At 36.7% G+C, this 14,020-nt stretch overlaps 1 protein-coding gene across 1 annotated transcript; it reads left to right on the forward strand.

Annotated features, from left to right (window-relative positions):
- Nucleotides 1-378: 378 nt before the first annotated feature.
- On the forward strand, nt 379-13,455 carry ccdc90b (coiled-coil domain containing 90B). The gene is made up of 9 exons (XM_030153294.1): nt 379-676; nt 1,300-1,419; nt 1,904-2,007; nt 2,556-2,657; nt 3,627-3,668; nt 9,583-9,654; nt 9,735-9,788; nt 11,885-11,999; nt 12,131-13,455. Exons 1-9 carry the CDS (start codon nt 625-627, stop codon nt 12,184-12,186), a joined length of 717 nt encoding a protein of 238 aa, XP_030009154.1. The 5' UTR covers nt 379-624; the 3' UTR covers nt 12,187-13,455.
- Nucleotides 13,456-14,020: the final 565 nt, after the last annotated feature.

Consider the following 14,020-nt stretch of genomic DNA (forward strand, 5'->3'; position numbering starts at 1 on the left):
GTTTAATTATTTATTCGTAATGCGGAATAATTACTTGTGAAAGCAAAAATCAAATTGTTCTGTATTTTTAATCGTTAAATCTGATTGTGTAACTATCAACAACGATGATTTACAGTCTTTATTATCACAATATCTGTGGATATAGGTGTTACGAGCATGTATTTATTTACATATTTACACATTTATGCACACTTTCACTTATTTTAACACTATTAATGCTACATAAATCATGCGTGCATGTAGCCGATCTAATGCAGACAATGGAGATTCAATATACTTTGTGTATAGTACCACGAGCTCAAACACGACATGGTAAGCAGGACAATGGACAAACAGACTTTTAGGGGGAGAACCCCTCCTCCCGAACCTCATAGTGAAGTGCAGTGTTTTGATTCCTACAGTCCCTGAAGGCAGCATGAGGACAGGCTGATCTTTGAGTTACTTGGTCCGGTTTCTGTTAAACTTTGTTGACAACAGACACTGGATAAAACCGGACCGTTAAACAGATCTGGACACGTGAGACTACTGTCAGAGGATATATCAGTTGTCTGTGATCAAATACTAGGACATTTTGTCATATTTAAACTTCACTGTTCGTCGTTCTTAAACACCTCCATTTCCGGGATGAACGCGCTGCTAAGGCGTTTCAACCGCCGGTGGGTCAGCGCGTGGAGAGGTGAGTGACACGGTCAGGTGGAGATGGGTCAGTTAGAGAAACACCCTAGTGCTGAAAAAAAAAAAAAAAAAAAAAAAAAAGAAAAGAAATACGAAGAGGTGAGGTAAGCTCTGACCGCAATGCATGCTGGGTCAAACAGGCACAACTCAAACAAGGGGTTACATTTCATAATAATAATAATAATAATAATAATAATAATAATAATAATAATAATAGTACAGAAACAATGAGCAAATACGAACACAATGTAACTGAGTAAACTGTTTCTTTGGTCAGTGATGTAAACGTTGTAACACAAGTTGGTGGTGCTTGTATCATAAAAAGAAACATATTGATTGTTTGTCTATTTATGATTTAAGTCTTGGTTTCTATCGTCACAGTCGGAAACAATGGCTCAGAAGTGAAAATGTATATTTATGTATATGAAATGTATATAGTAAATGGGGGGAAATCTTTGCATGTGGAAGTAAATGATCGTGAATTCATTATCATGAATTGCAGATTATCATTATTATTACTTGCATAATTTGTCTGTGACTTCTCCATTAATTAGATTCTTATGCCCCACTATTTGTACATTTAAATTGTACATTTTTGTCAAATTACTGTATTTATCAACACAGATTTCCACATGGGAGTCCCCATGATGACTTTCGACCTAAGGAAAGTGGAACTGATGCCTTTGGAGCAGCGGAAACTCACTTTTGACTCCCATGCCATGGTGACAGAGCTGGAGAAAAATGGTGAGATAGAACAAATACCTGAAAAGTTATATGTGTTGTATTTCTCAAGTCCACATCACATATGTGATCTAAGAGTGAGGTTTATTGCAGAACAGGAAGAGACCCAGGACGGAACCTATGGTTCCCCACATAATGTGAGCAATTTATGCTTTATTTCATAGGACATTTCAGTCCGGGCCAGTTGAGATCCACTTCAATAGAAAATGCATGTTCATGTCTTGTCACATTGGCTTGTGCAAATTTTGCCATCTTTACAATGATTGTGTACTTGATGTAATCATGCAGCGCAAAAAAATGCCACAGTTTTTTTGAACAGAACACCAGAGGTGGATGCTGGGTCTCAAAAACAGCCCTATGAAAATGACCCCATTGATTCATGAAGCTGTGTTCCCAACCTATGGCTTCATTTTCACCCACATTTTAGTGGTGTCTTGGGAAGTTTGAAGTGTTATACAAATTTCTTTTATCTAATTTTCTTCTTCAGGGTTTGAAAAGCGTCAGGCAGACCTCATCGTTTCGGCTTTGGTCAGTTTGACGACGGCAAATATGGACATTGTTTACAAAGACATGGTGACTAAATCTCATCAGGTATGACACAGATTAAACATTATCTGATGTCATGACAATTTAGTAAGTACATTTAGAAATGCAGAAAGCATGGATAGAAGTCATGTAATACCTTAAACAAGTATAATTGTGGCAAGAGTATACAAAGACTATATATTTCCAGTTTTATATTATTTGAACTTGTGATCCATTTCATTTTTATTCATTTTATTAGATTCAGTTTCAATGTTCTACTTTAGTATAAAAGTTGTCACTGAGGGTGTCTGTGTTTCAGGAGGTAGACCTAGTCATCAACAAACCAAAAAGTTGTTGGTTTGATTCTTGGCTCCTGTCCACATTTGTTTTGTTGCTTTTAGCTTTATTTAATTTTAGCTACATAGAAGTTGGAACACCTTACAGAGCTGTAATAAGTAGTTTTTGATTTAATTATTTTGGGGTTTGTATTTTGGGGGATTGTATTTAGATCAAATTTTGTGATAATAACCCTAGTACAAAACAGTTGTAGGCGACTCTTGATCTTTGAGTTTTCATTCTGCTTCTGTCATTGTACTTTTTGTTTTTTTCCTCAGGAAATCGCTTTGCAGCAAATCATGGCTCATCTGGACTCCATTAGGAAGGACATGGTGATCCTGGAGAAGAGCGAGTTCGCCAACCTACGATCTGAGAACACGGTAGACTACATATTAAACCTCTTCCAACAGACTGAAATATCTCAAAAACCACTCAAAGGACTGGCAAGACATGTGGTACAAATGCTACTGTTTCCAGTGGGGAGAATCCTGCAGATGCATGTGACTGTCTGACTTTCTCTTTAGTGCCATGTTGAGGCTCAGATTTGTGACTTGGACTCTATATAAACAACTGTTGAATGTTTTATTATAACTGTGGTTCTGACCTTTATGTCCCTTTTAACGCTTAAACCGCTGTCATCCTCATATAGCAGGGGTGTCAAACTCCGGTCCTCGAGGGCCAGTATCCTTCATGTTTTAGATATTTCCCTTTTTCATCACACCTGGAAGCCATTACATCATTATCAGGCTTCTGCAGAGCATGATGGTGAGCTGATCATTAATTGAACCAGGTGTGATGGAAGAGGGAAATATCTAAAACATGCAGGATACTGGCCCTCGAGGACCAGAGTTTGACACCTGTGTCATACAGATTTAAGTATGTACGTTTGTTATTTATCACAGCATCTTGATTGAAGCCTAAAGCTGATCTCTAGACTATTTATGAACCAGATCCTACTGTTTATTATGAAATTTAGTCTGAAATGTGTCTTATTGCTATTTTGGTTTGATATTATAAATAACATATTTATTGCTTAAACAATTTTAACACAGGATAACGGGACTAATGAACAAACTTAGCGATAAATAGAAAATAAACTCTCTAAATATGACTTCTTACTCCTGGTCTAATTAGCACAGTTGAATTTGATGTTTTACAATGCAAAAAGTGTTGTGTAAAAGTTTTTAACTAAATAACTTTAATTGTTCAGGTTTATCTACTGCCATTTGAGCAGAAATACATCCTTAAGCTTGATGCTAGTGTAGCTAACGTGTCGAGTAACTTGGCTTAAAATGAGATGATCCTGTATGCCATTTTGGTTCAAACATTTCTATTTTCTGTTCCTGCAGAAAATGAAGAGAGAACTGGAGCAGCTACAAAGCAGACTGAAGGTGAGGAGCTTCTGTTTCTGCAGTGTGTTCAGTTTTATTACATGTTCGCAATGCAACTTAACAGTGGATTTTTCAATGATGGGCCCAAAAATAGCTAAAAATGGAAAACGTGGTCTCTAAGGAATCGTCATATCTGTTGGTCAAATAAAAGAATTAACATATGGAGCTTGGAGCCATTTTTCAAGTGATCAAGTGCAGAGGTAATCTACAACTCTGTCTAATTATTTATGTGGAACCTTCATTCATCTTCTGAACCGCTTTATCCTCGAGTGGGTCACAGGAGTGCTGGAGCCTATCCCAGCTACATTTCAGGCAAAGGCGGGGTACACCCTGGATGTGTCGCCAGTTCATCGTAGGGCTGACATATAGAGACGAATGACTAATCACTGTTACATTCACACCTATGGGCAATTTAGACTAACCAATAAACCTATTAAGTGCATGTGTTTGGATGGTGGGAGGAAGCAGGAGTACCTGGAGAGAACGCACATAAGCACGTGGAGAACATGCAAACTCCACACAGAAAGACCCCCCCCCTCATCTGAACACATGACCTTCTTGCTGTGAGGTGACATTGCTTTAGATTGACCACATCTAACCCTGTGAACCAATATATGAGGATATTTGTGTAGGTTCTCATTTGTCCAGGTCATTATTCTTCTTGGTAGTTCTTCTCAGTTCAACTGGACTGATTCTTCAGTTCTAATAACTGGTGGGGGAAACTGAACTTATAAACCTGCAGGGGGAGTGGTCTGTGTGGGTGTTACTCCCAATTTACGTGTTAGGAGGGTGTATCCCTGGGGATAGGGTCATTAGTGGGCATTGTGTGTGAGTTTCAGGTAGAGCTGCACAATATATCGTTTGAGCACCGACATCACGATGTATGTGCGCGCAATAGTCACATCGCAGGTCCTCCAATGTAGGGAGCATATGAACTCAACGTGTTCTCATGTAATTTCAAGGGTACCTGACACACACTACACGCAGCAATCCACCACTCAATCACAATCTTTCTTCATCAGTTTGGAGTGAGTTGCTGGTAACAACACTGAAAAATGAGCAATGAACAAAAGAAAATCTGTGTAAATGAAGACTTGGTGCCAAAAAGAAAAGCAACGTCAGTTATCTGGAATTATTTTGGCTACAAGAAGGATGATATTAAAACATGTGTCCTGTGTCGATAGTTCCTTGCATCTGTTGCCACAACAGGAGGAAACACAACTTTTTTTTTTTTTTATTATTAGTGATAGTTAACAAGACAATGTGGACAGAAAAACAACAACACATAAAGGGGAAATCAAACAAATAAACAAATCAAAAACAACTACGACAGAGTATTAACAAACAACGACAACATCATATTACAATGAAAAGGATCATATATGTAAATAGGAACTAAACACTATAGCTTGGTTAGGGGCGATAGGGAAAAGGGGAAGGGGGGTGTGTGTGAATGAAAGTGAGAAAGAGAGAGGGGGGAAATAATAATTGTTGTAATAATACAAAAATATATAATAATACCAGTAGCCTAATTTGCTAGTATTATTGTAGCGGCGGAGGCAGTCACAATACAACAATGATTTAGATAATTTAATATTTGTAATAATGTATTTGTATCAGTTACCATCAGTTTAGAGTTTATATGAATTAATTTAAATTAATATGGCTATAGGAAACACAACTCATCTGTTTGACCATGTACGTCGGCACCACACAGCTATTATATCCTCCTGAGTATTTTTTCATATCCCAATATATACTGCAGGGTTAATAAAAATCGCAATGTCAATTTTTTCCAATATCGTGCAGCCCTAGTTTCAGGGTTGTTGACCAGATGGGTGGGTCACTGTTGAAATCCTTTTTGGGGGGGGTTCTTTGGTTTCAGGAGTGTCCAGGTGTGGAAGGTTGTAGGTTGAAAACTGTTTGGGAATGTTATTTAAAATGATGTTATAGGTTGTTCATGGAAGGATTTTCCACTTTCACAAAAATGGCTTCTTGACTTCCCTCTCAAACCGTTTGTCTTCTCAGGCCAATATTCAGACATTGCTGTCATCGAAAGAGTGTCTTTTTTTTCCAAGTGAAGATGCACTGCAGAGTCTTGTCCTGAGGTGGAGGCTCTTCTGTGTTGAGCCATGCGTTTATGCAGGGGTTGTTTGGTTCCTCCTATGTATAAGTCTGTACATTCCTCACTGCACTGAACAGCATAGACCACATTACTTTGCTTCTCCTTCAGTAGTTTGTTCTTGGGATGTACCAGAGCCTGTCTCAGGGTGTTGGTGGGTTTGAAATATACCGGGACATTGTGCTGGTTAAAAATCCTTCGTAGTTTTTTAGACTCCTACTGATATGGAAGGACAATGCCTTTTCCTTTGAATGATGGAAAAAATGCTGAATAATGATCTGGGCAAATGAGAACCTACACAGAAATGGTGGGATCATTTGGTCCTACCTTTATCACGGCTCTGTAACGCCTCTGGAGGCGTTACAGAGCCGTGATAAAGGTGGAATCATGATTCCAGAACGCTTTGTAAAATGAACACTTCCGCAACCAAGGTGTGATGTTTTGATGATAGCGACCCTCGTGCCTGAGAGACAGTGGGCGCATATGGAGGCACTGGCATGGATTCTGCATCAGCCACCCCAGGTGCCATGGCTTCATGCCAGGGATGCTGTGGGTGCCACAGTTTCATGCCACTGTTGCTGTGGCTACGTGCCATTTTCACCCATGGCACAAACATAGCACCCAGGGTGGCTGCCGCAGAATCCATGCCAGTGTCTCCACATGTGCACTATATGCTGCGCTGTCACCGCCCCTTTGATTCTGGAATGCAGGTCCGCTGTGTAAAGTCCAGCCTGTCTCACCTCTGTTATTCCTTTGGCTTGGCTGTGGAAATCGGTCAATGGTGGGAAAAAAGGCAGGATCCCCATTTCGCCTTTTTTGCAGGATCTCTGTGTAAAAGTAGCTGAGAGAGTGTTTTTTTTTTTTCACTTAAGTTTTTATAAAAAATTTATAAACACATAATCAACACAAGAAAAGCACTCGGAGACCACAGACCTCCGCCAAGACAGATCTGCCCCCCCCCCGATCACCACTAAAATTTAATAATTTCTTCCTTGTGCCAGTATCAACATTTCCTGAAAATTTCCTGAAAATCCATCCATAACTTTTGGAGTTATCTTGCTAACAAACAAACAAACACGCATGCAAACACACAAAGCAAAGCGATCACATACAGCAACAAAAAGTGAATAAACAAATCTTGCTTGGGTACACTACATGACGTTACATTCACGTTACTCAGTCCTTCTACCATTCTGGGTTCTGTAATCAGTCCATTTATTCCATTTTTTGTCCATTTGTGCTTCTTGTTGTTGTGAGTTATTTTTTTCATTGTATATATTCCTTCAATAATTGTGATCCACTGGTCCTTTGTTGGTGGTTCTGTCTCTCCCCAGTTCCGTATAATAGCTTTTTTGCAGGCCACTAAAAGTACCTTAACCAAATATATGTTGTTTCCCACTACATTTCCATCAGACAAGTTACACTAATACAGAGCATCACAGCACATTGGAATCTCATACCCCATTATTTGTTGTAGCACTCCACACACTATCTCCCTAAACACAGTTATTTTATCACATTTCCAAAAGATGTGTGTGATCTACATCAAATTCTCCACATTCCCTCCAACATTTCTGCGGTCTGTTTAACTGCTTACTTTTCTTCTTTGGTGTAATAAAAAAACACATCAGATTTTTCCAGGAGAACTCCCTCCAGATCTGTGAACTAGTGGATGTTTGGTGTATCTTCCACATATTAAGCCAGTCATCATCTGTAATTTCCACATTGAACTCCTTCAAGAGAGTCGTGTTTTACTCAGAAGGAATATTTATCTTAATACATTCACTTTACAGGTTCTTCCTAGTGGAAAATGTATAAATCTGTAGTATAAATCTACATAAACCAATATATTTTATGTATTTATTTAACCAGACTAAGATATCTTTTACAAGGGTGACCTGGCCAAGAGGTCAGCAGCAGACACCATGAAGAAAAACAGTTTAAAACAGTGGTTTCCAACCTTTTTTGACTTGTGACCCCATTTTAACACCCCAAATTTCTGGTGACCCCAGACATTCAGACTTTTTTTTTGCTAAAATTAATTTGTTTTTGATCATGTAATAGTTTGCTATACTATGTTGCAAATAAACGTTAATTTTAGAGGATGTTTAATCTGTATAATGTATATTATTATGGACGGAGGCAGAAAAGCCAGGTGTAGATTACTGCACAAAGTGAGAATTTGATTTTCCTTGGTCAGGATATGTACAGTCAGTCCAGCTTGGATTTACAAGGCTGACAATTAATACTGAACAAACAAGAACTCAAACTATGAATTATGAAAGAGCTGCAGCATCTGAAACTGACCACAATGAACATTTGAAAGATAAACAGTGCCACAGTGCTTCAGTTTCAGCTTCAGAGTTTGTCATGTCTTTTATGGATTGGGATTGTCTCTCTCAACTCACCATATATTTTTTTATTTGTAAGTTTTTTATTTTAGTTTTATCAATTAGTAGAAGTTTCAGGTGACCCGATTTGAATTCCAGGTGACCCCACATGGGGTCCCGACCCTGAGGTTGAAGAACACTGTGTTAGTATGCATGTTCTGTCATCATCTGTCACTGGTGGCTGCAAAGTTATCAATAACTGGTTCCTAATTTCAATATAAATTGTCGGGTTGGAACTGAGTAAACCATAATAACTTTCTTTGCAGCTTGGACGTTTAACAGAGACATTTAAACAAAATACAGTGAACAAGTTTATGGCAACATAGTGATAATCTGTTCCTAATTTCAATTTAAATTTTCAGTTTGGAACAGGTGGAACTGAATAGACTAACGTTTCTTTCTTTGCAGATTGGACATTTTCCAGATACATTTAACCACAATAAGTTTATGGAAACATAACTTAAGACCTACCATATCAAATTTAATAATACCCTTTAAAGACATTTTTAAGGTATTAAATGCAGATTTGTAAATTCAAGACTTTTAAGACATTTTAAAGGCAATCCTTTAGTAATAACACAAAGTAATAACAAGAGTTTGACAAAAAAAAATGTAGGTGCAGTGTAGTTTAGGACACCAGTGATTTTTTAAAAAATGTAAGATTTGGTCAAGGCCAGCGAACAATTAAAAACACTGTTCAAAGGATCTTCCCTGTCTAGTCAGTAAGACAGTACGAAAAGCTTGTAGTGGAATGAGTTCTGGTACTTTCAGCTCCATATATATGTGTAATAATATTTTATCATATACATTGAAAACATCAGCTAACCAGCACTATGTAAAATTTAGCCCATTTTATATCTGAGGCAGATAATTAAAACCAGCAGAAATGCAGACACATTGAGCCTGTTAACAGGACCATAAATGTCAGATAACAGGGAGAAATCGGATCATTATAATAATCAGATCTAACACATTTACAGGCACTTAACAAATGTGATAATTAATAAACCATGGTTTAGACGCTCCAGTCCATTATCGGATTTGTTTTGGAGTGTTTAAGTACATAGTGATGGTAGAATCAAACTTCCTGTTATCTTCCACTTACGTTTGACTACATAACTTCCATTCTCTATGATTTTTATTGTTTTTATACATGCGCAAATGTAAAAGACTGGGATAAATCAGATTAATTTATTTACAGGCAGGAAGATCTCAGAGTATAGGGGCCAATCCAGGTGCATTAATTTCTCATAATCAGATTACTGTTGTTATATGATAAAACGTATAAAACATATCGGATTATGCTGTTTACATGGATACTGATCAGAGTGTTGGTGTAAACAGGCTCATGTTAGGGGTCAATATTTGGCTTAAAGAAAAGCTGTGATGGGTTTTGTTTCAGGAGGAGAGTCAGAAAGTCAGAGCAGAAACTAAACTGGACATCAACCTGGAGAGCAGCAAGATCTCCGACATGGTGAGAGACGAAGATGATGATGATGATTTAATATATTCCTGCAGTAGATTGTGCTCATTGTGTTTTATTTCTTTTCTCAGTTTACTGAACAGGAGAGGAAGTTGTTGGAGGCCAGCACAGAGTTCCACACCAAGGTAAACAGTTCTACTTAAAGGACCGGTCTGCTCATCAGTGTTCCTACAGGTTTCAACAGCTTACATTTAAGACTTTTAAAGACCTATTTAAGACTATTTAGAACATAATTGAATGCCCATTTCACAGCTGTTCCCCTCCACTTGTGTCAACCAGGTGGAGAATGATCTTTTCTCCAACCAGGCATTATTGTCCCGCCTCCCAAAGAGGGAGGCAAGGGATATTGTTTGTGGTACACTTTAGCAGCAAAACAATTCAATTCATACCAAGTTTGGTTTATAGATTGCCAGTGACCCAGAATAGATGTCATTACATTTTGGGAAAGGTAGCTCGAAGTTCAAATTTTTATGATTTTTTAAAATCTTCTCATTTATTTATAATGGGCGAAATACATGTGAGGGGCGGGGTTTGTTGTGTGTGGCACCACTTGTTACATTTGCACTTCCCCATGTTTACTTTTTGCCTGCAAGCCAGCTTTCTTGGGCAATGTGTTAGGACAGTGGTTCCCAACCTTTTTTGGCTCGTGACCCCATTTTAACATGACAAATTTCTGACAACCCTAGTATGGAGACATTTTTTTGCTAAAATTAATTTAGTTTTGATCATGTAATAGTTTGTTCTACTATGTTGCAAATAAATGTTAATTTTATTTGACATTTAGTCTATATAATGTACAGGGTGGGGAAGCAAAATTTACAATATTTTGAGGCAGGGATTGAAAGACAGTGTATGACCAATTAGTTTATTGAAAGTCATGAGAATTTATTTGCCACAAGAAAATTGACATAATAGAAAATGTTTTTATTCTATGTGTCCTCCTTTCTCAATAACTGCCTTCACACGCTTCCTGAAACTTGTGCAAGTGTTCCTCAAATATTGGGGTGACAACTTCTCCCATTCTTCTTTAATAGTATCTTCCAGACTTTCTCGTAATAGTTTTGCTCATAGTCATTCTCTTCTTTCCATTATAAACAGTCTTTATGGACACTCCAACTATTGTTGAAATCTCCTTTGGTGTGACGAGTGCATTCAGCAAATCACACACTCTTTGACGTTTGCTTTCCTGATTACTCATATGGGCAAAAGTTTCTGAAAAAGTATGGATAATAGTGTTAGGTATGATTATGACATCAATATATGTTTGGTTTCAAAACAATTGACGCAGTGCCTGCTGAGAAAAAAACAACTAAATGTTCATTGTAAATTTTGCTTCCCCACCCTGTATATTATTATGGACAGAGGCAGAAAAGCCAGGTGTAGATTACTGCACAAAGTGAGAATTTGATTTTCCTTGGTCAGGATATGTACAGTCACAAGGCTGACAATTAATACTGAACAAACAAGAACTCAAACTGTGAATTATGAAAGAGCTGCAGCATCTGAAACTGACCACAATGAACATTTGAAAGATAAACAGTACCACAGTGCTTCAGTTTCAGCTTCAGTTTGTCGTGTCTTTTATGGATTGGGATTGTCTCTGTCAACTCACCAGATATTTTTTTATTAGTCAGTTTTTCCTAAATTTTATCAATTACTAGAAAATTCAGGTGACCCCATTTGAATTCCAGGCGACCCCACATGGGGTCCTGACCCCGAGGTTGAAAAACACTGCATTAGTATGAATGTTCTGTCATCATCTGTCACTGGTGGCTGTAAAGTTATCAATAACTGGTTCCTAATTTCAATATAAATTGTCGGGTTGGAACTGAGTAGACCATAATAACTTTCTTTGCAGCTTGGACGTTTAACAGACACATTTAAACACAATACAGTGAACAAGTTTATGGCAACATAGCGATAATCTGTTCCTAATTTCAACATAAATTTTCAGTTTGGAACAGGTGGAACTGAATAGACTAACGTTTCTTTCTTTGCAGATTGAACATTTTCCAGATACATTTAACCACAATAAGTTTATGGCAACATAACTTAAGACCTACCATATCAAATTTAATAATACCCTTTAAAGACATTTTTAAGGTATTAAATGCAGATTTGTAAATTCAAGACTTTAAAGACTTTTTAAGACCCTGCTGGAACTGTAGCTCGTGTTCTGCACATGTTAATATTTGATTTTGATTGGTGTGTGTAATGTCAGAAAGCCGACCTTGAACACGACAACATGGAGATCAACAAGAAGATCGATCTGCAGGTGGCATCGCTCAAAACTCTGTTGGAGTCGCTGAAACTGGAGACGGTGCGTTACTTGGCAGGTACCTGAACCATGTGACCCACCAATGGACAGATCTCCTAAACAAGAAGATCTGTTTTACATTTACAGCATTTTTATTCATGAGTAAATATTTTCAGTGTTTTAAGTTTTTGTTTGTGTGTTTCTTCACAGCGACAATGTTCTCCTGCCTCGCCATTGCTCTGGGAATTTACCGTTTATGGAAGTGAAGAAAATAGTTCCACTGAAGGACATTCAGGTTATTTTTATTGTATTTATTATATTGAAATCAGATTTTCTTTTTAACCTCTCGAGCTTTAATTTGAAGTTGTTTTACAATACGTACAGAAAAAATATGTTAAAAAACAAACATATATTACAATACTTGAAAACATACACTCCTGATCACAATTTTAAGACCAGTTGAAAAATTCCAAGAATTTCCATTTTTCACTGTTGGATCTTAAGAAGGTTCTAAGTAGAGTTTAGCAGAGAGAAAGCTTTTTAGCCTTTGCCATCAGGAGGTCATGACAGTGTGAATACCTGACAGAAAATGACATTGAATCCACTTTTTTGCTTAGATTTTGGCTTTCAAAAGCTCTGGTCTTTAACTTTTGATCAGCTGATGAACAGCCTAGTTCAGTTTGTTTTCAATAAATTGCTTACTCAAATATTTTTCTTCTTTTTGCATTTTGAAACTCTACTTAGAACCTTCTTCAGATCCAACAGTGCAAAATGTAAATTCATGGAATTTTTCAACTGCTCTTAAACTTCTGATCAGATGTGTTTACTACAATGGTCTCCTCTTTGTTTAAAGATATTTTATGTGATTTGAGTGTAACTTTTTTATCTTATGGAATGATTTTCCAAACAAGTGTTAGGAATGAATACTGGATAAGTATGGATAAGAGAGTTTTTTGCTGCATTGTTATCAGTATTGTCTTTATTATGCAATTCTATACTTTAATAATCTAACTGTACATGCATTTATTTAGGTATTTGATTTATTTTATGTATACTACTGATTTTACCTCATTTTTTAAATTATATACATTTTTTGTCATTTATGTTGAAACTTCCCGGTTAACAAACTCTATTTTTTCTTGATTTTCTTGAAGATCCATCAATTGACTGTTAAAATGAACTGAAGTTTGACTTATTACAGGGAAAGCAAGTATTTTCATAAATGAGGAAGACAGTTTACAGTGGAGGGAAAAAAAAGAACATATTTCTCTGATATTTTATAACCTTTATAATGGTCAAAGTACATTTATTTTCCTGTTTAATGGTAAATCAGTTCAAATTATTAAAATTATAATGGAATATAAACCGCTTGGATAAATATTAATTTAATTCATTTAGTGTTAATAAATGTATCTATGTTAAGGACATCATGATCATCATCACATTGTGAAAAATTCAGTTATGACATTTATTGTGGAACATTTGTACTCATTTCAAACGCATTTTTATTTTATTAAACTTTTTCATTTTCTGCATGGCTGAGGATTTGTTGTGGAATAGTTATTCACCTTCTCTTCTTCACTTAAAGGAATTAGTATGAATACTGGCTCCAGATATTCTTCCCATAGGTTACTACGCCTGATGGTAGATATTTTATACATTTTGACAAATATTAAAGCTTTTTAAGTTGAGTATATTTGAACGACCACACCTCACTGACATGAACAGTTGTAGGTTTCATTCTGTAGTAGCTAAATTAATACACAATCCAAACTGTAGACTATTACTGCACTAACACTGGTACCGCTTCTCCTATTGTTACTGCAACTAAACAAGCTCCTTCTCCATGGTCAACATTTCACAGGTTATTTCTAATTGACAAAACTAGAAATGTGTTTTTAGCAATGTTGTAATATTAAAGATCCAAGTCTTCACAAAAATGTATTCATTTTAGTCCAAAAAAAAAAAAAAAAAAAAAAAAAAGCTAAACCCAATGGCGTAAACACAGAATTCACTCTAGTTATTAAATGTTGTTGAATTTTCTCCAAGTCTGGAAATTAAATTTTAGGGGAAAAATACCAGACAAAATAACAACACAAG

The sequence above is a fragment of the Sphaeramia orbicularis genome, chromosome 14 (assembly GCF_902148855.1).
Source record: "Sphaeramia orbicularis chromosome 14, fSphaOr1.1, whole genome shotgun sequence".
Classification (NCBI taxonomy): Eukaryota; Metazoa; Chordata; class Actinopteri; order Kurtiformes; family Apogonidae; genus Sphaeramia; species Sphaeramia orbicularis.